The 19,043-nt window shown below is 41.6% G+C and overlaps 1 protein-coding gene across 6 annotated transcripts in view; it reads right to left on the reverse strand.

The window, feature by feature from the left end:
- epha7 (eph receptor A7) overlaps positions 1–19,043 on the reverse strand; it is a 265,558-nt gene that overhangs the window by 26,033 nt on the left and 220,482 nt on the right. For 3 of the 6 annotated variants that reach the window (XM_078399673.1, XM_078399671.1, XM_078399670.1), the window contains 5 exons: positions 15,007–15,132; positions 11,557–11,742; positions 6,428–6,489; positions 4,831–5,040; positions 1,611–1,760 (listed from right to left, as the gene is read on the reverse strand). The exons of 1 other annotated variant lie outside the window; for it this stretch is intronic. In XM_078399673.1, the coding sequence (XP_078255799.1) occupies positions 1,611–1,760; positions 4,831–5,040; positions 6,428–6,489; positions 11,557–11,742; positions 15,007–15,132 (734 nt within the window). The remainder of the gene's footprint in view (positions 1–1,610; positions 1,761–4,830; positions 5,041–6,427; positions 6,490–11,556; positions 11,743–15,006; positions 15,133–19,043) is intronic. 2 more of the 6 variants (XM_078399674.1, XM_078399672.1) reach the window with 1 other exon arrangement.

The following is a 19,043-nucleotide window of genomic DNA, read 5'->3' on the forward strand; positions in this document are numbered from 1 at the left end:
TGATTTACTCCAGCATTTTGTGCCTACCTTCTGCGTAAACCGGCATCTGCATTTCCCTCCTACATTGCTTCAGATAGTTGGCAGCATTGAGCTGGTCAGGCGTTCTCACTGAACCTTGTGTATATTCAAATATTTCGAGACACAAGGAACTGCAGATGGTAGATGATGATCAAATATTTAGAGCTATAGTACAATATTGGACATGTTCCTGATGTAACGGCTGTTCATAAATACATTCCTTATATTGTGAGACCCTGGTTTTGGAAGCAGACACCAAAAAGGCTGGAAATTATGTTGCACTCAAAGTTGCTATAAAGCAGTGCAGTGCAGGGTAGTCTCCAGCTTCATGTTGTGCACCTATTTCTGGACCTCAATTTTACATAAGGCTCAAGCCAGTGTTCAGATGAGAACAGGCTTAGCACAACTTGTGTGGAAAAAGAGCCTCTTCCACCAGCTCGGCCATTACAAAGTGGACAAGGAAGTCAGGTAGTTTGCAGAATACAGGTGGTTGGGGGATGAGGGATGAAGGGGTCCATTCTATGCACACCTGAGGACCTGTAATGTATGGACTTGGGAAGGGTGATTAGAAATATGACTGGGGCTTGGACGAGGAACTGCTGGTCCAAACAACATCGATAATGAGAGCAGACATGAGGTGAGGCTGAAAACTAAGAAACTGGCAAGAAAACCGACCCATCAGATGGCGGGTATTTTGGATATCCTAGCCCTGGGCACAGGATGCTTTGGCTCCCTTAATTCAATGCCTGAGCAGGTCTTGACTCTCCAGTCAGCACCTGGTTCAGTGAGCAGTCCAAGCCATTCACACACATTTTACCCCCACATGCATTGGCTGCAACTGTTAGCACATAATGGTGCTTGCTGCTTGAGGACTCTGCAAATGCCTTGTGACCACCCTCTTTTACACAATTCTCACTCATGGAGGATTCAGATCAAATTTGGGAAGTGTATTATCCATTCTCAAAGTAACTGGTTGCATCTTGAATTGGGCTTTGAATAAACTTTACAAAACCTTGCACACCACAAGTACATTTCTAGCCAAAGAGCTAAATAAAAATTGCCTTTTGCTCGTTTGAGGCCGGCAAGGTTCACCTGTCATTCGTGATGAGGGGAGAATTATGTGCCTTCTGCTGACAATTCTCTCAAGGGAGAAGTGCCCTGCTGCAGAGCGACTTCAAGTCTGATTTTATTTTTCAATGTTTTACAACGTCTTTGATGTCAGTCATTTCAATCAACAGAGCTAACACATCATGAGATGACTTGCATTTACAATGAGAACTAATTCAATTATTTTGAGCGCGTGGGCTGCATAGAATTAATTGCAATTTTTATTTCTTGAGTTAGGGCTAATTGAGGGCCTGACATATGTTTGGAATCTATTTGCACAAGTGAATACATTGATTAAAAATCATCTTGATAGAAGTGCCTCTTACCTTACAGATAATTCCCCCTGTCAGGCTTGGAACAGTGAGTATTTACAACAATTATCCAACGACTAAATTTTAGATTTGTTACCCAATGGTTCAATATGAATCCAATTTCAACCACAAGTGATGAGCTAATTGTTCCATCAGTAATAAAGGGCAACTTACATCCTGATTGGACATATCCCAATAAGGCCGCTCTCCGTAGGACATGACCTCCCACATCACTATTCCATAGCTCCACACATCGCTGGCTGACGTAAACTTGCGGTACTGTATGGCCTCAGGAGCAGTCCACCGGACTGGAATTTTACCACCCTGACAACGCAAAAAAGATATCATGAAATGCCAAAGTAATGACATTGAATTTGCTAGATTCCATTGTCACAATTAAATGATAACACACATGGGCACGTTTGGCATTTACTGAGATTGAAATAGATCCTGAATTCTGGATTTGTATTCAGTTTTTTATTTTATTCTTGCAAGAGACAGGATATATTCTGCAATGTCTTTCATGAATGCTTTGTGACCACATATTCATTTAGGTACACAATGGTTTATATGCAAGACATTTACTCTAAACATGTCAACAGTCAACAGTCAACAGAGCTTTATTTGTCATTCGGTACCAAGGTACCGAACGAAATTACATAGCAGTCACACAAAAAAAAAGAACACAAGACACATAACCCCAACACAAACGTCCATCACAGTGACTCCAAACACCCCCTCACTGTGATGGAGGCAACAAAACTTCCACTCTCTTCCCCACGCCCACGGACAGACAGCTCGTCCCCGACCGACCCGCACAGTCCCCGCAAGGGGATGGCCCGCGGCCGAGCCGCACCGGGCGCTGAAATGTCTCGCGGCCGAGCCGGGCGATTGAAGGCCCCGCGGCCGATCCGTGCGCAGCTAAGTCCCGCGGTCGAGCCGCGCCGGGCGATGTTAGGTCCCGCGGCCGAGCCGCACCGGGCGATGGAAGGCCCCGCGGCCAAGCCGCACCGGGCACTGTCATACTGTTGCAAAGCAAAGACGCCTTGCCTAGCACAAGCGCTTTATGGATGGATATAAAGAGAGAACCAAATCCAGTTTCTTTCAACAAAATTACTATGTACATTCTGCTGTCCTTTTATATGAAGTATGTTAATGCACTGGAATGTCTTGAGAATCGTTGGACAAGCGAGGCTTCAAAATGACTAGAATTTAGCAAGGAGAGAACTCACTGTAACACGCAAGATCCGAAGAGTGGATTTAGAGAATGTTGTTTCTTGTCGGACATTCCAGGGTCACTTTTTTTTAATAGGAAGTTCATACTTAATGCAGACTTGAAATTATTATTTTTCGCTCTCAGAGGGTTATGAGATAGAAGGAATGTGTGATGTTTCTGGTCGAGACCCTTCAGTCTGAAGAACGGTCTCGACACCAAAACGTCACCCATCTCTATCCAGAGATGCTGCCTGTCCTGCTGAGTTACTCCAGCATTTTGTATCTATCTTCGGTATAAACCAGCATCTGCAGTTCCCTCCAACACATAAGGTTATCTATTGTTAGTTTAGTTAATGTATCCGTTATTTTCAGTGAGAGCAACTACAGTCAGTCACAATGTTTACTTGGCAAGTTTTTCAATAGTAGTAACATATAATCCTTCTTTATTATCTCCATGGATTGGAAATGCACATTAGAAAAAAACACTATCTTTCACCCCTGCAGGTGAATAACCATCTGAAGCATCATAAAGACTTATCTTTGGTGTGTATTAACCCAGTCATATATTGCCATAAAATAAAGTCAAAAGATTGATATGATTTGTTGTGTGGACAAAGATATTATCGCTGCCATATATATAGAAAGAAAACGGATTTTGATATCTGTAAAAAAGGGAATCAGGTGATTGATAAAGCAGTCACTGCACTACGGTTTAACAAAAATCAGCTTGGTTTGTCTCCTCGGGTAGACTTGAAATTGTCTGTGACTTCGTAACCTCCATGTGTTTCAGACTTTGATCATCGCTGTGGTATAAATGGGAAGTTATGATTGCTCGGGTGCATACTAAATCTTGCTGAAGGGAGTTTTAGTCCATCATAATTTATTGAGAAGGTGGATCAGGTGTCAGAGGCATAGGTTCTGATCTGAAATAGACTGAGTGAACTCAATTTCAGTGTGTGCACACATGTATAGGATGACAGATACCGAGAAGTGCGTTAGAAGCCAGTGATACATTAAGTGATTCCGATGACATGACAGTTCGTGAGTAGGACAATTTGTGAATGTCATTTCATTGTACATTTTCAAGCACAAACAGAGGACCAAACTTGTGAATGAACCCTGGTTTACAATTAGGAGCATTTAAAAAAATTGTATCTTTCTAATTTAAACCCTTTGGCAATAGAAGGAAAAACTTCTGACTTTTGTCCACAATGTAGTGCAACATTAGGAAGAGTAAGTTTCTATTTGTTCACTGAACAAATTACTCACTCCTAGCCTGAGGCAGCTTTCTTGTTCCATGCCATGAGTAAAGTCATTTTAAAATAGTTACAAGGCTAACTTTAGTATAAAGTGTTTGATATGGCACAAAGTTAGGGAAGGATAGCTACTCTGAAACACACGTATTTTATCCTTTATAAATGCACACAATCTACTGTGTATCTTTGATAATGGAGGCATTACAGAGCAGTTTACAGAACATGGCCCAACACAGGTGAGGAAGATCATGGAAAGACACATCTGAAAATAGTTTAGAGGGTTTTGATGCCGCCTAGGGCACAGTAAATAATTTACTGGTGGATGATGCAATCTGATGTGCGTTCTGAGATTCATGCACAGCTACTTGTTAGGAGCGTATACATACATTTGAGAGGGTAGGAACAAATGCTTAGATGTAAAGGTGGAGCTAATGAGAGTAATGGCTCAGTAGGCTTCATTATAAAAATGGGAGCTTTTCCATTAATTTGTTTTTACAAAGATTAGAAATCTAGGCGCTGGGAATGGCAAATGGAGAAGTCAAAGTAACCAGTGACAAAGGCACATTGTTCTGTGCCACCTTAGCTGAATTTGCAACGTTGGGTGCACAAGGTGGGAAGAAAATAAGTCGTGTTAACTAGCAGTGACTTCTGAGTACAGCATCTTTGGTGTCGTTGTCGGATTTCTCAATTTTATCTCCAATGCCTTCCTAGTTTAAAAAAAATCAGTTGGCAGAAAGATCCCTGCCGTTCCCCATTAAAACTATTCCCTACCACAGCTGCTGCTTTTGAACAAATTACAAAGACTCTCAGCTGCAAGCATAACGATATTTTGCTGAACATGAGCAAACATTGAACTTTGAGCTGGGAGAACATACAGCAATGTCGAAAATGCATTGTAAAATGAGCTGACACGTTTAACTCACTGTAGTAGTGTAGACAGCCTCTGGGTCATCTTCCACAATCCTTGAGAGGCCAAAGTCAGAAACTTTGCAGACAAGATTGCTATTGACCAGAATGTTGCGAGCTGCCAGATCTCTGTGCACGTAACCCATGTCGGCCAGATACCTCATCCCAGCTGCTATCCCACGCAGCATTCCAACCAGCTGAATCACTGTGAACTGGCCGTCATGTTTCTAGTGAGGCAAAACAATGACTAATGTAACATTTCAGGAAAGATGTCCTGTTCAGTATTAAGTCTCAATTTCAAAACCGTTTGACTAATTTCCCCAATAATGCAGAAAATAGAACAACCCACATCAGTAGGCCTTTATTTCCAAACTTAGACACGCAGCTTGGCTCAACAACAGTGGATCGAATTCTCAATCATCTAACCCAGACATCTTGCCCCCATCCCATTAGTTGTGACTATTCAGTAAATGGCTTGAGCAGTGCAAATGGATGAGTATTGAGAATCCATGAATATTATGGGACAAACTAAACTTGCAACCCTTTTGTTTGGCAACCAAAATTGCTGCGAAGAATTCTTGTCAACCCTATTTTAAACCAAAAGTCATCGGAAGGTTTTATAGAAAGATACTTATTTACGTCTTCCCTGATAAAACTGTCTGAAGATTAAGTTGTTGAAGATGACAAAGTATTTCAAAATGAATTTTGGCATAGTTTGAATGGATGTAAATCAGCTGTTTCTAGATGTGCTGCTGTTGCAACTTCTGAAAAAAAGGATGTCCTCAGGGTAGACATTTATACTTGATTGGTAGTGTTGAATAAACATTGTGGAACTAGCTGACCATTGTATTTCCTTCCAAATTGTGTTTCTCTGTCATCAACAGAACCAAATTGTCTGCAAACTCTGGGACCTTAGAATCAGCCCCCCTCACCAAAAGATCCTCATCTTTCTGACACACAGACCTCAATCAGTGAAGATAGTTGAGTACACCCCCTTCAACAGTAACTCTCAAACTACTGCCCGACAAGGATGCACTCTCAGTCCCCTACTACATTCCATTTACAGTCATGACTGTATGGCTACAATATGCTACAATGCTGAGATCTATATTCTACACTCCACATCTTCCCCTATGCTCTATCCAGTGTGGTTGAGTTTGAACTGATTGTATCTATGTGTGGTATATCTGATCTGTTTGGAGAGCATGCATGTTTTTCCACTGTACCTCGGTACATGTGACAATGAAAACGTAAATTTCAGAATTGGAGTTAGCTGTGATACCACTGATCTATTGCAAGTTCAGTGTGCAAGACGGTGGGTGAATTTCGACCTCGATGCATTCTATTCTATTACCACGGAAAGGCTTGTAAATATTTTAACAAGTGAGCAAGAACAGCATTTAAATTTAAATTTTAATGTAACCAGCTGAAGCTTATGGAAAATTGTACCAATTTAGTTGTTACATTTTTTAAATAAATTGGAACAAACAGAATTTTAGTCCATTCTGATATAAAAAAAACTATTATGTGCTTTAAGATGATGCAAAATCTTTGTCTATTTTCTATTACATGCCTTTGCAATAATGTGTAAAGTCTGTTTGTTTTGTCACTTACCCGGAGAAATGCATCCAGCGCTCCATTCTCCATGTATTCGATTACAATCATAATTGGTTTACCTGCAGAAAGAAAGCAAGCTTACTGTAAATGACAAGTTCCTCTGGGTGATTGCATAAGGTATCTTGTTTGATGCATTTGATACTTTTTAGAGCACCTGGCAAATCTTGCTGCTGCTGCCGGGAACTGTCTGCAATCCAGGTTGTTTATTAAGTAGCACTTAAAGATCTGAGCAATGTGTTGATGTAATCACAAGTGAAGGGAGAAGGATTTCTGATATGACTGAGATTGCATGTTCTATGTTTCTCCAAGGCATATCAAAGCCACAATTCTACCCCTTTGTTCCACAAGGGAGAGAAAGTAATATTTTAAAACCAGTTTTGCAGATATTACACACATACTCTGGACTGGATTAGGTTGACTGTAAAGCAATCATGTCCAGGACTTTGCTTGGTGAGGGGATTGTAGAGGCAGGAGGACCACTGCTAAATTGAAAATCAAAATAACTTCAGATGCTGGGAATCTGAAACAAAACAGAAACTGCAGAAAACCTCAGCAAGTCGGACAGCAGCTGTGTGGAGAGAAACAATTAACTTTTTAGGTCTGAGACCTGTCTCAGTTTCAGTCCTAATGATGGGCCACAGACCTGAAACCATTGTAAAGGGAGAATGGGTTTTTCATTGCTGGCAACAATCTGAAAATGGATGGAATAGGTGGATTTGGATTTCTATTGTCTATTTGAAGCTAATATGAATAGAAGACTGAACGCAATGTTAAAAGTACCATGCCTTGCTAAGTGTGCCAAACAGCAGTCTACATCTGGCCAGAAATGGGGTAACATTATATTATAAATAAGGATTCATATCAATACTTAATGGGATTACAGAAGTCCATGATAGCCTCTTTAATCTTTTAGCAATTATAATCTCAAATCTTTGCTACTGCTGGCATGCTCTCCCTTACACTCTTAGTTTTTATTAGTCTGTTCCCATCCAGTGCTGTTGTTTTAATTGAAAAGACCAAGAGGACCCGTTGGGCCCAAACCTCTCCTGCATTGGTGCAGCACCCTCTCCTCCACCCTCCTTCCCTCCCACCTCCCCCCACCCTCCTCCCCTCCCCCTCAACCCCCCTTATCCTCCTTCCTCCCCCCTCCCTCCCTAGGAGATAGATTTAAACTTTAAAAATATAACACCAATTTCAATGAAACTTCTTTCATTAGCACTAAAGGGACGACGGTGAGTAAGGTGGGCCTAAAATTGTTGCACTGTGGTGTTCCGTTTTGGCTGTCGTTCAGGAACAAACAAACAAACAAATGAGAGTTTTAGTGTATAGAGATGCTCTGCAAATGATCAGGGTGATTCTTCAATGTGCGTATATCTCTTAAGATGGTTCTGTTGAATCAATAGCATGCTGAAGTCAGGCTATTGTGCTGCAAGTCAGGTTATTGTGCACCAATTTATTCAAAGAGAACTAGGCGGCATGATTACTGGGAAACAGAATTTAGGAGCAGGAGTAGAACATTAGGCTTCTCAAATGTACCCTGACATTCAATATGACCACAGCTGATCTGTTCTAGACCCCGCCACCTCTTCTGTAATGGTTCCTCGTAACTTTAAATTCCTTCATCTATCAAAAACTTATTTAGTTCCCTTTTACACAAAAAAAATGATCTCCCCCCTCCACTGGAAGACAATTCCAAGCACTCGCCACTCTCTGCGAGAAGTGGTAACCATGCATTTCAGCTTTAAATAACTTCCCATTAATCTTGTAACTATGTGCCCTCATTTGAGACTCTCCCACAAGTGGAAGCATCTCTACATCTGCTCCCCTAGGATCTTCTGTGTTTCAATAATATCATCCCTCATTCCTCTTAACTCCAAAGAATATAGATCTCTTTTATTTCGCTGTTTGTGGAAGGACAACCTCTCATTCATGAATTGGTCAAGTGAATCTGTGGATTTCCGCCAAAGCCAGCCTATCCTTCCTTCAATAAGTGGACCAAAACTGTATACATTACGCTAGATATTGCCCCATCAGAGACTACAATTGTAATAATACTTCCATAATTCTAAACTCCAACACTCTTGCAATAAAGACCATTGTGCCACTTGCCTTCCGAACTACTTGTTGCAACAGCATGCTAATTGTTTCTGATTCATACATAAATACATTTGGGGACACTTAATGTAATCAAACCCAATCAACATGGTTTTATGAAAGGTAAATCTTCTTTGAATTTGCAGGAGTTAGAGAATGTAACAAGCAGATCAATGGAGAACCTGTGTGTAGAGCAAAGATAATGGAGCAGAGCAAGATAGACCACTCGACCCTAAAAACTGTAGTATGTCATGGCGCCATTTTAGTAGGCAGAAACATTTAAAAAGAAAAATAACAAAAATCTGTGAATTGATAGATGAGATATATTCTGCATTTTTATGGTATCATCACACATACTGTTCCCCAAAACACTGATTATGCTGCGAGAGGCATAGCGGACGGCGGGTCTTGCCTACTAAAATGGCGGATGTTACATTCCTTTGTGTACTACACTTCAGTATAGGCGATTTTGATGGAGTGGTTCATATTGCTCCTCTAGTATCTTTGCTGTAGAGTCAAACATAGGGAAACAGGCCCAACCTGCCCATGCCAACCAATATGCCCCATCTATACTAGTCCCACATGCCCACTTTTGGGCCCTTTTACTCGAAACCTTTCCTATCCACATACTTATCCAAATGTCTTTTAAATGTTATAACAGTACCCGCCTCAACTCGCTTCTCTCGCATCTCATTCCATATACCCGCCACCCTCTGTGTTAAAAAGTTGCCCCTCAGGTTCCTATTAATTATTTCCCCTCACCTTAAACCTATGTCCTCTGGTTCTTCTTTCCCCTACTCTGGTTAATGGACTCTGTGTCTTCACCCCATCTATTCCCCTCATGCTCTTGTGCAGGTGTACAAGATCACCCCTCAGCCTCCTGTGTTCCAAGGAATACACTCCTAGCCTGCTCAACCCCTCCTACAGCTCAACCCCTCATAGTTCTAGTAACATCCTCGTAAACCTTCTCTGCACTCATTCTAGCTTAACAACATCCTTCCTATAGCAGGGTGACCAAAAATGAACTCCAAATGTGACCTCACCAACTTCATGTAAAACTCTTGCAATAAACATCCCAACTTCTATACTCAATACCCTGGCTGATGAAGGCCGATGTACCAAAAGCCTTCTTGACCACCCTATCTATCTGTGATGTCACTTTCAAGGAACTATGCACCTCCACTCCTTGATCCTTCTGCTCCACAACACTCCACAGGGGCCTGCCATTCACTGTGCAGATCCTGCCTTGATTTCACTTCTGAAAATGCATTTGCCTGCATTTAACTCCATTAACCATTCCTCAGCCCAGATGCCCATCCAATCAAAATCCTGCAGTATTTTTTTAATAACCATCTTCACTATCTATAATACCACCCATTTATGTATCATCTGCAAACTTACTAATCATGCCTGATACATTCTCAGCCAAAGTGTTGATATAAACCACAAACGGCAATGGGCCCAGCACCAATCCCTGAGATACACCATTAGTCATAGTCCAAAAAAACAACCATCCACTATCACCCTCTACTTCCTTCTATGTAGCCAAAGGATCCAGTCAGCTAGCTCTCCCTGGATCCAATGCAATCTAACCTTTCAAAGCAGCATTCCATGTGGAACCTTATCAAATGCATTGCGGAAGTCTATATAGATAACATCTACAACTTTGCCCTCATCAACCTTTCTGGTTACTTCTTACAAAAAAAATGTTTTCCCCGTTATCCAGACAGATCATACTGTACTTGCCTGATGAGCTCATGTACAAAACTCATACTAACTTGGCAAAAACACTTAAATGTAAAAGATGACAGAGAAAAATAAAATAGGACTGGGAAAATGCAAGGTTCTCTTCTGAAAGTGAAGAAAGGAAAGTACTTCAGATTTAACCATGAAGTAAACATAGAAAATATGAAGATGCCTGCAGATTCAACCTAATTAAGTTTGTTACAGGGATTACAATCACGTGGACACAATGGAGAACTCAGGGTGATTCTCATTAGAACAGCAGTGAAACTTTGCTCGATGTGATTAAAATTGTGAAGGGTTAATATTCAGGAAAACAAAGAAATATCTTTTCCCAAGGCTGAATAGTTGATAAAAAGATTTGTTTGGAAGAAAAATAACGGCACATGTGCAGTATTAGGAGGTGGACTGGTGTGCTTGTTAGATTGCCGGAAACCGAAACAGAGCTGCATTCTGAAGGGAATTAGTCAATATTTGAGGTAGAAAAGACCTATTGGAAAACAAATAGGTAGGTTCATGAGGTTAATCCCTGGGATGGTGGGACTGTCATATGAGGAAAGGCTGGGCTTGTATTCACTGAAGTTTAGAAGGATGAGAGGGGATCTTATAGAGACGTATAAAATTATAAAAGGACTGGACAAGCTAGATGCAGGAAAAGTGTTTCCAATGTTGGAGTCCAGAACCAGGGACCACAGTCTTAGAATAAAGGGAAGGCCATTTAAAACGGGGTGAGAAGAAACATTTTCATCCAGAGAGTTGTGAATTTGTGGAATTCTCTGCCACAGAAGGTAGTGGAGGCCAATTCACTGGATAAATTTAAAAGAGATTTAGATAGAGCTCTAGTGTAAGAAAATAACTGCAGATGCTGGTACAAATCGAAGGTATTTATGCAAAAAATGGTGGAGTAATTCAGCAGGTCAGGGAGCACCTCAGGAGAGAAGGAATCGGTGACGTTTCGGGTCGAGACCCTTCTTCAGACTGATGTCAGGGGGGGCGGGACAAAGGGGCCTTTCACCCATTCATTCTCTCCTGAGATGCTGCCTGACCTGCTGAGTTACTCCAGCATTTTGTGAATAGATAGAGCTCTAGGGCCTAGTGGAATCAAGGGGGAGGGGGAGAAGCCAGGCACAGGTTGCTGATTGTGGATGATCAGCCATGATCACAATGAATGGCAGTGCTGGCTCAAAGGGTCAAATGGCTTCCTTCTGCACCTATTTTTTATGTTTTAAAAGAGTCTGGATTGAACCTTGAAAGATCCGGTGCTGAATTAATGGACAAATGACTCTTACCCCTGGTAACAACTCCTTCCAAGTGAACGACATTGGGGTGATCAAACTGTCCCATGATGCTTGCTTCACAGAGGAAGTCCCTTCGCTGTTTCTCGGTGAAGCCAACTTTCAATGTTTTAATTGCGACTGGTGCATCCCTTTTTCCAGGCAGCTTCAGGCGACCACTGCACACCTCTCCAAACTCGCCTGTGGAGCAAGAGGGACACTTTCATTTAAAGTGAAGATGCGCAGGATAAAATATACAGGTCCTCTCCCCTTTTTCAGTTAGAAATGCAGTTGTTATCCATATTTGAACAGGGCAAAAGGTGCCTGCAGATCTACAGCAGCTGGCGAATCCATACCGCCCGCCTCCCAAATGGTCAATTGTATGGACAGGGTGGATATAAGTCATACATTGATAAACTAGAGTGAACCTTTCCTGTTGATTAGGTCATCTAGATATTACCTTTAATTAATTGAGAATTTAAGCTTGAATTTATTTCAAGCTCAATAGTTTCAGAAGTTATCATGCCTAATGGTTTTGGCCTAATAAAATGAAGATGAAAATTCAAAATGATATATTATCTGGAGGAAACTGGGCAAAGGTTCACTCCTTCTATAATCTTTAATATCTAAAATGAGTTTTTTCCCCAGTTAATATATCATTTTCAGTTGCATTAGAGGATGGCAATGCTAAAAAGTGCTTACAAGCAGTTGCATAAATTTAATGTGTAGGAAAGAACTGCAGATGCTGGTTTAAATCGAAGGTAGACACAAAATGCTGGAGTAACTCAATGGGACAGGCAGCATCTCTGGAGAGAAGGAATGGGTGACGTTTTGGGTCAAGACCCTTCTTCAGACGTCTCGACCCGAAACGGCACCCATTCCTTCTCTCCAGAGATGCTGCCTGTCCCGCTGATTTACTCCAGCATTTTGTGTCGACCTTTGTTGCGTAGATTTAGTTTAGTTTAGAGATACAGTGCAGAAACATGCTCTTCGACCCACCGAATCCGTGCCGACCAGCAATCCCCGCACACTAACAGTATCCTACACACACTAGGGATAATTTACAATTTTACCAAGCCAATTAACCCACAAACCTGTACATCTTTGGAGTGTGGGAGTAAATCGGAGCACCCGGACAAAACCCATGCAGGTCATGGGGAGAATGTACAAACTCCATACAGACTGCACCCATAGTCAGGATTGAACCCGGGTCGATCTGGATGCTAGTTAATGTTGCAGTTAACCATAGGCAGGCATAAACTGATATTTCTTGCACTGTGCAAAGGGCGTCTGGTTAACAGCCTTGTTTGGAGAAAGACAGAGTGGCCACACTGAAGGCACAGCATCATTTATTATTTCCAAATTTGAGCCTTCACTTTGCTTCCATTCTTATACAGAGCCAATGTTAAGGGTATAACTGTGATATACGAGTAGTGACACTTTCAAAACAAAAATAAATTTTAACCCCATCAAAGAGCCCAACCTATAAAACTGACCCAGATTGTAAATGTTGAACTATTTCTGCGCAGGGGTATATTATTAATGATTTGTGAGAACACACATTCAAAAATGGGGGCAATTCTTGAATTTATCCTGACCCAGGGCTGAGAGGCACAATTGTTGGAGAATCTGTCCTCGTATATAATCTTCTGTTGAGCTGCAGTTTCCAAGTGGATGTCATGTTGCAGGCTTCCAATTAGGGAGGGTGAGGCATCTCTCCCTACACTTAATCCAGCAGCATCGGAGGAGGGGGGGAATTGGCAAGGCCCTTGTGTGGGCCTGCAGTAGGGATAGGAATTTTTATGAGCTTCTACTATTCCTGTCCTCACAAAGTCAAAAATGTCTTTAGTCATTTGCCAGCTTCCCTGTTGTCTCTTTTAAAGGATCACTTGATATTAATAGATAGTCTGCTTGTTCATTTATAGACCCACCTGAAAAAATAGCAGGATCGTCTGGGTTAGCAATGAAAGGGCCATGTGTTACTTCCCAATTGCAACCATGGCAACCCTCCAGTTCCACCCCTATGCACTAAGGTTTCCAACTCCTGCTCGCTTGTTTTACAGGTAAGAATCTGGTTACCTGGCAGATGAAACTTGGTTCTTCACTTTTTGATTACTTCCATTGGACAATGCATTATGTGTATAAGGGCGGCACGGTGGCGCAGAGGTAGATTTGCTGCCATACAGTACCAGGGACCAGGGTTCAATCCTGACTACGGATGCTTGTATGTACAGAGTTTTTGCCGTGATCTTTGGTTTCCTCCCACACTCCAAATCCGTACAGGTTTGTTATATTAATTGGGCTTGGTGTATGTGTATTATCCCTAGTGTGTGTAGGAGAGTGTTAATGTGCGGGGATAGCTGGGTTGGCGCGAACTCGGTGGGCCAAAGGGCCTGTTTCCGAACTGTGTCTCTAAACTAAACTTGTTTTCTTTCAGTGGCATCATGAGGTCTCAGTCCTCACGACCTGTTGAATAAATAGTCCCATCTCTCCCGTAGTGGGGAATTTCCTCTAGATATTTATGTGAAATGTTAACCCCCATGCAAAAGGCAAAAGACATGAATGCAATCTTACCCTAGTAGTAACAAGGCTTTGCTATTTGGAAATCTGCTTTCTCCTTTAATAATAAGTTTAGATATTTTAGCATAAAGATATTTTTTTGCAAAATATTGATCTTTAAACTAAGGATCAAAATTCTGCAAAAAAATATTTTTTTGCTAAAATATGTGACACTGTATGGAAATGGGCCCACAGAGTCCATGCCAAGCAGCGATCGCTTGTATACTAGTTCAATGCTACACAATGGGGACAATTTACAGAAGCCAAGTAGCCTACAAGTCTTTGGAATGTGGGAGGAAACTGGAGCACATGGAGAAAATCCACGTGGTCACAGGGAGAATGTCCAAACTCCATACAGACCGTCTCCATGGTCAAGATCGAACCAGAGACTCTGACGCTGCAAGGCAGTAGTAACTGTACTGTGCCGCCACATCTCCACTTCAATCAGAAATGCGGAAAACATATATAAGTAAAACAGAAGTCTGGTGGAATGCACTATTTTCAGTTTATTGGCTACTTTGGGTAAGTTACTAGCAACAGGCCTGTCTAATGGCAGTGTGCTAATGTGTCCAAAAATAATGAGTTAAGTCTGCTTTTGGAACAGAAATAGATCAAAATATAAGATAGGCAGATGCAGTTAATATTTCTAAGGCAAGGATTATTGGGCTCATGGTACTTTCCCCCCCCCCCCCCCAAAAAAAAAAAGGTATTCTATATTTGATCTCTTATAAGGTGCAGGCTGGAAGAAACCTCAATCTTGTCTTTTGACATCTGTTGAATCACAGCTCAAAATGATAAATATCATGAGGCTCTCATACTCTGAGATACAGTGCTGTCACATAAGATTCATGGCTTCCAATATTACTTAAGTGGAATAGTTCAATGACCCATCAGTTATAGACTCACCTGCTCCAATCACTCTTTCGATCTTAATGCAGGAAGCATCTAGTTCCTTGGCAAACTGATGAACTGCCCGGTTTGGATCCTCGTAGGTTTCGGGATCGATGTATGTTCTTGAACCTGGTAATTTAACTGGGGTAAAGTGAGGGAAGATTGATTGTGATGAATTGCAATGTGTTGCTACCATGTGATGGAACAAAACTACATTTCGCTCGAGATTTGCACCAATTCAGTGACAAGGAATGGCTGAAAAATGATCCCATTAACCAAGCATTAAAATCAAATGAACTGATCAGAAAGCATTAAAATCAGATTGACTGATGAGATGCATTATCAGTAACCAGAGGATTTGTGCAAATAAATGTGCTGACATGACATTTATTCAATTCCTAGCTGACTTTCTGGAGACAGTTTGAGTTTTAATGCCTCCAGCGCCTTCAAGGTCGGCTGCAGGAGGCACCCGCAGCACACAAAGATGGCCACACGAGGAGTGGAGAGGGACGTTAGTTCGTGGGAACTGCTCAGTACACCGAGCACGGACCGACCAGACTTTGAATAATGGCGCCAATATTGGCGGTGCCTGCATGTGTAATATATGCAAAAAAATGTTTTACAATGCAGTTGCATGTGTGACAAATAAAGCACTATTAAACTATTGAATTTGAAATTGCATTTGCATTTCTGGTTAAGACTCTGAACTGAGAGAAAAATGTAAACTGCTAGTTGGGTCACTGAGAAGCACCATGAGTGCCTTACACTATTGACACGACGGTTGGGATAGAATGGATCACTGTATTTTGGATCCCTACCTGTCTGCACAGAGAATTGTGGAAATAAATCTTAAGTCCATCCACTACTGGGTAGGTAATGTTTAGAAATACTTCACTGGAGCTATAGAAAAAAGGCTAGACTGGGATGGCCATTACAAATCAACCAGTTGAATCTCACATTTACAATGGTGATTAAAATAACACTATGCGGAACTCTCATTTTCTATTAACAAGTGAACTTGCATCTTGTGATTGTGTTGCAAAATCTCAATGTGAAATATGCAGTGTCTTTTTATTTCAACTCTCCAGTATACACATTTAAAAATACCCTTCTATATCAGTTTTCATACCAGCATTGGATCAACTTTCCTTCAGAGCTCAAATTGAAGACACTAATTCCCCAGTCAATTTTCTCCTACACGCTATAAATAACCAGCTGTTATCTAGTTAGTATTTTATTCCAGTCTTGAAGAGCATGCAGGGTTCTAATGCCTCTAACTAAAAGGTATTTAAGTCAGAATAATTCACCCTGTACATGGTAGTCAAAATTAATGTTTGTTCATGATTTTTTTAAAAAGAGCTCGGTGTAAAATATGCCCAACTAAGGATATCCCAAATTCAATCCCTCTGTTGTCCTAATCTCAGTTATTGTAGCAGTATTACAACAGTGTAGGAAAATAACTGCAGATGCTGGTACAAATCGAAGGTATCACAAAATGCTGGAGTAACTCAGTGAGTCAGGCAGCATCTCTGGAGAGAAGAAATGGGTGACGTTTCGGGTCGAGACCCTTCTTCAGTCTGAAGAAGGGTCTCAACCCGAAACGTCACCCATTTTTTCTCTCCAGAGATGCTGCCTGACCCGCTGAGTTACTCCAGCATTTTGCGATACCTTCGAGTATTACAACAGTGCTCAGCGTTCATTGGTGTGGGGTAGGGAAAAATTAGGAGTTCCCTGATCATAACTCTTATAATTCCTGTGATGGCTAAGTCCCTGTAGCTGTCAGGAGGACAGGTTTGGGCTCAGCTGTGATGCCCACACCCATGAAATAATCATCGGAAAACCTCACAAAGTTTTTTTTTTCTTGGAAGCAAACACAAATGAATGGCAAACACAAGGAACTGCAAATGCTGGAATCATGAGCAAAACACAAAGTGCTGGAAGAGCTTAGTGGGTCAGGCAAAAAGAGTGAATGGACAGGTAACATTTTGGGTCAAGACCCTTAATGAACGGTAAAATGTTTGGGAGGAGAGAAAGAAATTGACTCGGTTTTCGGTTGCGATCACTAAGTACTTGATAGTTTAGGGTGATTGACGGAAATTTAAAAAGCCCAGAGTGGAGAAGGCATCATGGAGCATAAATCTTCTGACCTTGTCCGGAATGAAGAAGGATGAAGGAGGTTAGAGAATGCCTACAATTGATACATAAGGAAACATCCATGCTGTTACAGACAAGGGCACACACAGGCAGCAGAAGGAACTTAGAAATCAATTTGGAAACTGTTTACATTCACGGTAACATTGTTGTGGACTGAGTTGCAATTCATTGACTTTTAAAACATAAAATGCCCAATAAATGTGATAATTACAGAAATTGGCAGCTTTGCTGGGTGCCTCTAGGATACTACATAAAACTGGAAAATATAAAAAACCCCAGGATGAGAAGTACTCCAACAGAAGTCAAATGGTTTTACAATACAATAAGCACAAGAACATTTATTGCTTCATTGGACTGAGTGCACAGAGGTTTATGGCGGAAATAAAAATCCATTTTGCACTATGCATTACTTACAAGCAACGTTTGTGAAAATTACAGTGACTGCATGTCAATTGATTCTCCCTGTTCTCATTTACAGTTGGTTTATCTATTCCCGAGGTTGCTGCTGAATTAGAGAGGGATACCTTTTCCAAACCTGGGTGGCAATGTCAATGAAAAATTGGGTCTTAAAATGGAGTTTATTACTCCATTTATGGATCTACCTGATGTCAACTGACTGACCATTTTTCCTACAATATTGTATACTGGCTAAATCTACTGCTATGAAAGGCAATCTGTACTCAATGCAGTCAGATGAATAAGTTGCCCATTTGTCTTGTGCTAGTCATGATTGCAAAATCGGGCTATTGGAGACATTTGCATAGAAATTCATCTTCCGTTGGCAATGCTAAATTGGCGACGTACATACATTAGCATATTACAGTCTGCCTCCAAATTTCATTTCATAGACTTCAATGGAATTTACTTTGCAAATGGAAATGAAAATGCCATATTTTGAAATGTTTTTAGTGTTGCTGACTCGGAACTCATGTCTTCTGGAGCTTCTGACATGGAGAGACCAAGATCGACAGAGGAGATCAAGATCATCGGGTCTTTAAAAGCCACTGTGAGTGCAAAGAGACACTTCTGGACTAAGCTGGAGGCTCAGGTGGATGCCTGGCCTCTGTGGCAGGGTTTGTGCCCCATCACTTCCTACAAGGTGAAACCAAGTAGCTCAAGAGATAGAGACGCATCACTCCTTTACATGGATAGAACAGTTTTGGAGAGATATGGACCAAGCGCAGGCAGGTGGGACTAGTATAGCTGGGACATGTTGGCCGGTGTGGGCAGGTTGGGCCGAAAGGCCTATTTCCGCACTATGACTCCTCAACAAGTTCACTGCATTCGATGCAATAATGTACCTTCATGAGTCAATAGACAATAGATGCAGGAGGAGACAATTCGGCCCTTCGAGCCAGCACCGCCATTCAATGTGATCATGGCTGATCATTCCCAATCGTACCCTGTTCCTGCCTTCTCCCCATACCCCATGACTCCACTATCCTTAAGAGCTCTATCGAGCTCTCTCTTGAATGCATTCAGAGAATTGGCCTCCACTGCCTTCTGCAGCAGAGAATACCACAGATTCACAACTCTCTGACTGAAAAAGTTTTTCCTCATTTCAGTTCTAAATGGCCTACCCCTTATTCTTAAACTGTGACCCCTTGTTCTGGACTCCCCCAACATTGGGAACATGTTTCCTGCCTCTAACGTGTCCAACCCCTTAATAATCTTTAAACGTTTCGATAAGATCTCCTCTCATCCTTCTAAATTCCAGTGTATACAAGCCTCGTCGCTCCAGTCTTTCAACATTTGACAGTCCCGCCATTCTGGGAATTAACCTAGTAAACCTACGCTGCACGCCCTCAATAGCAAGAATATCCTTCCTCAAATTTGGAGACCAAAACTGCACACAGTACTCCAGGTGCGGTCTCACTAGGGCCCTGTACAACTGCAGA

This window comes from Rhinoraja longicauda, chromosome 5 (genome assembly GCF_053455715.1).
Source record: "Rhinoraja longicauda isolate Sanriku21f chromosome 5, sRhiLon1.1, whole genome shotgun sequence".
Classification (NCBI taxonomy): Eukaryota; Metazoa; Chordata; class Chondrichthyes; order Rajiformes; family Arhynchobatidae; genus Rhinoraja; species Rhinoraja longicauda.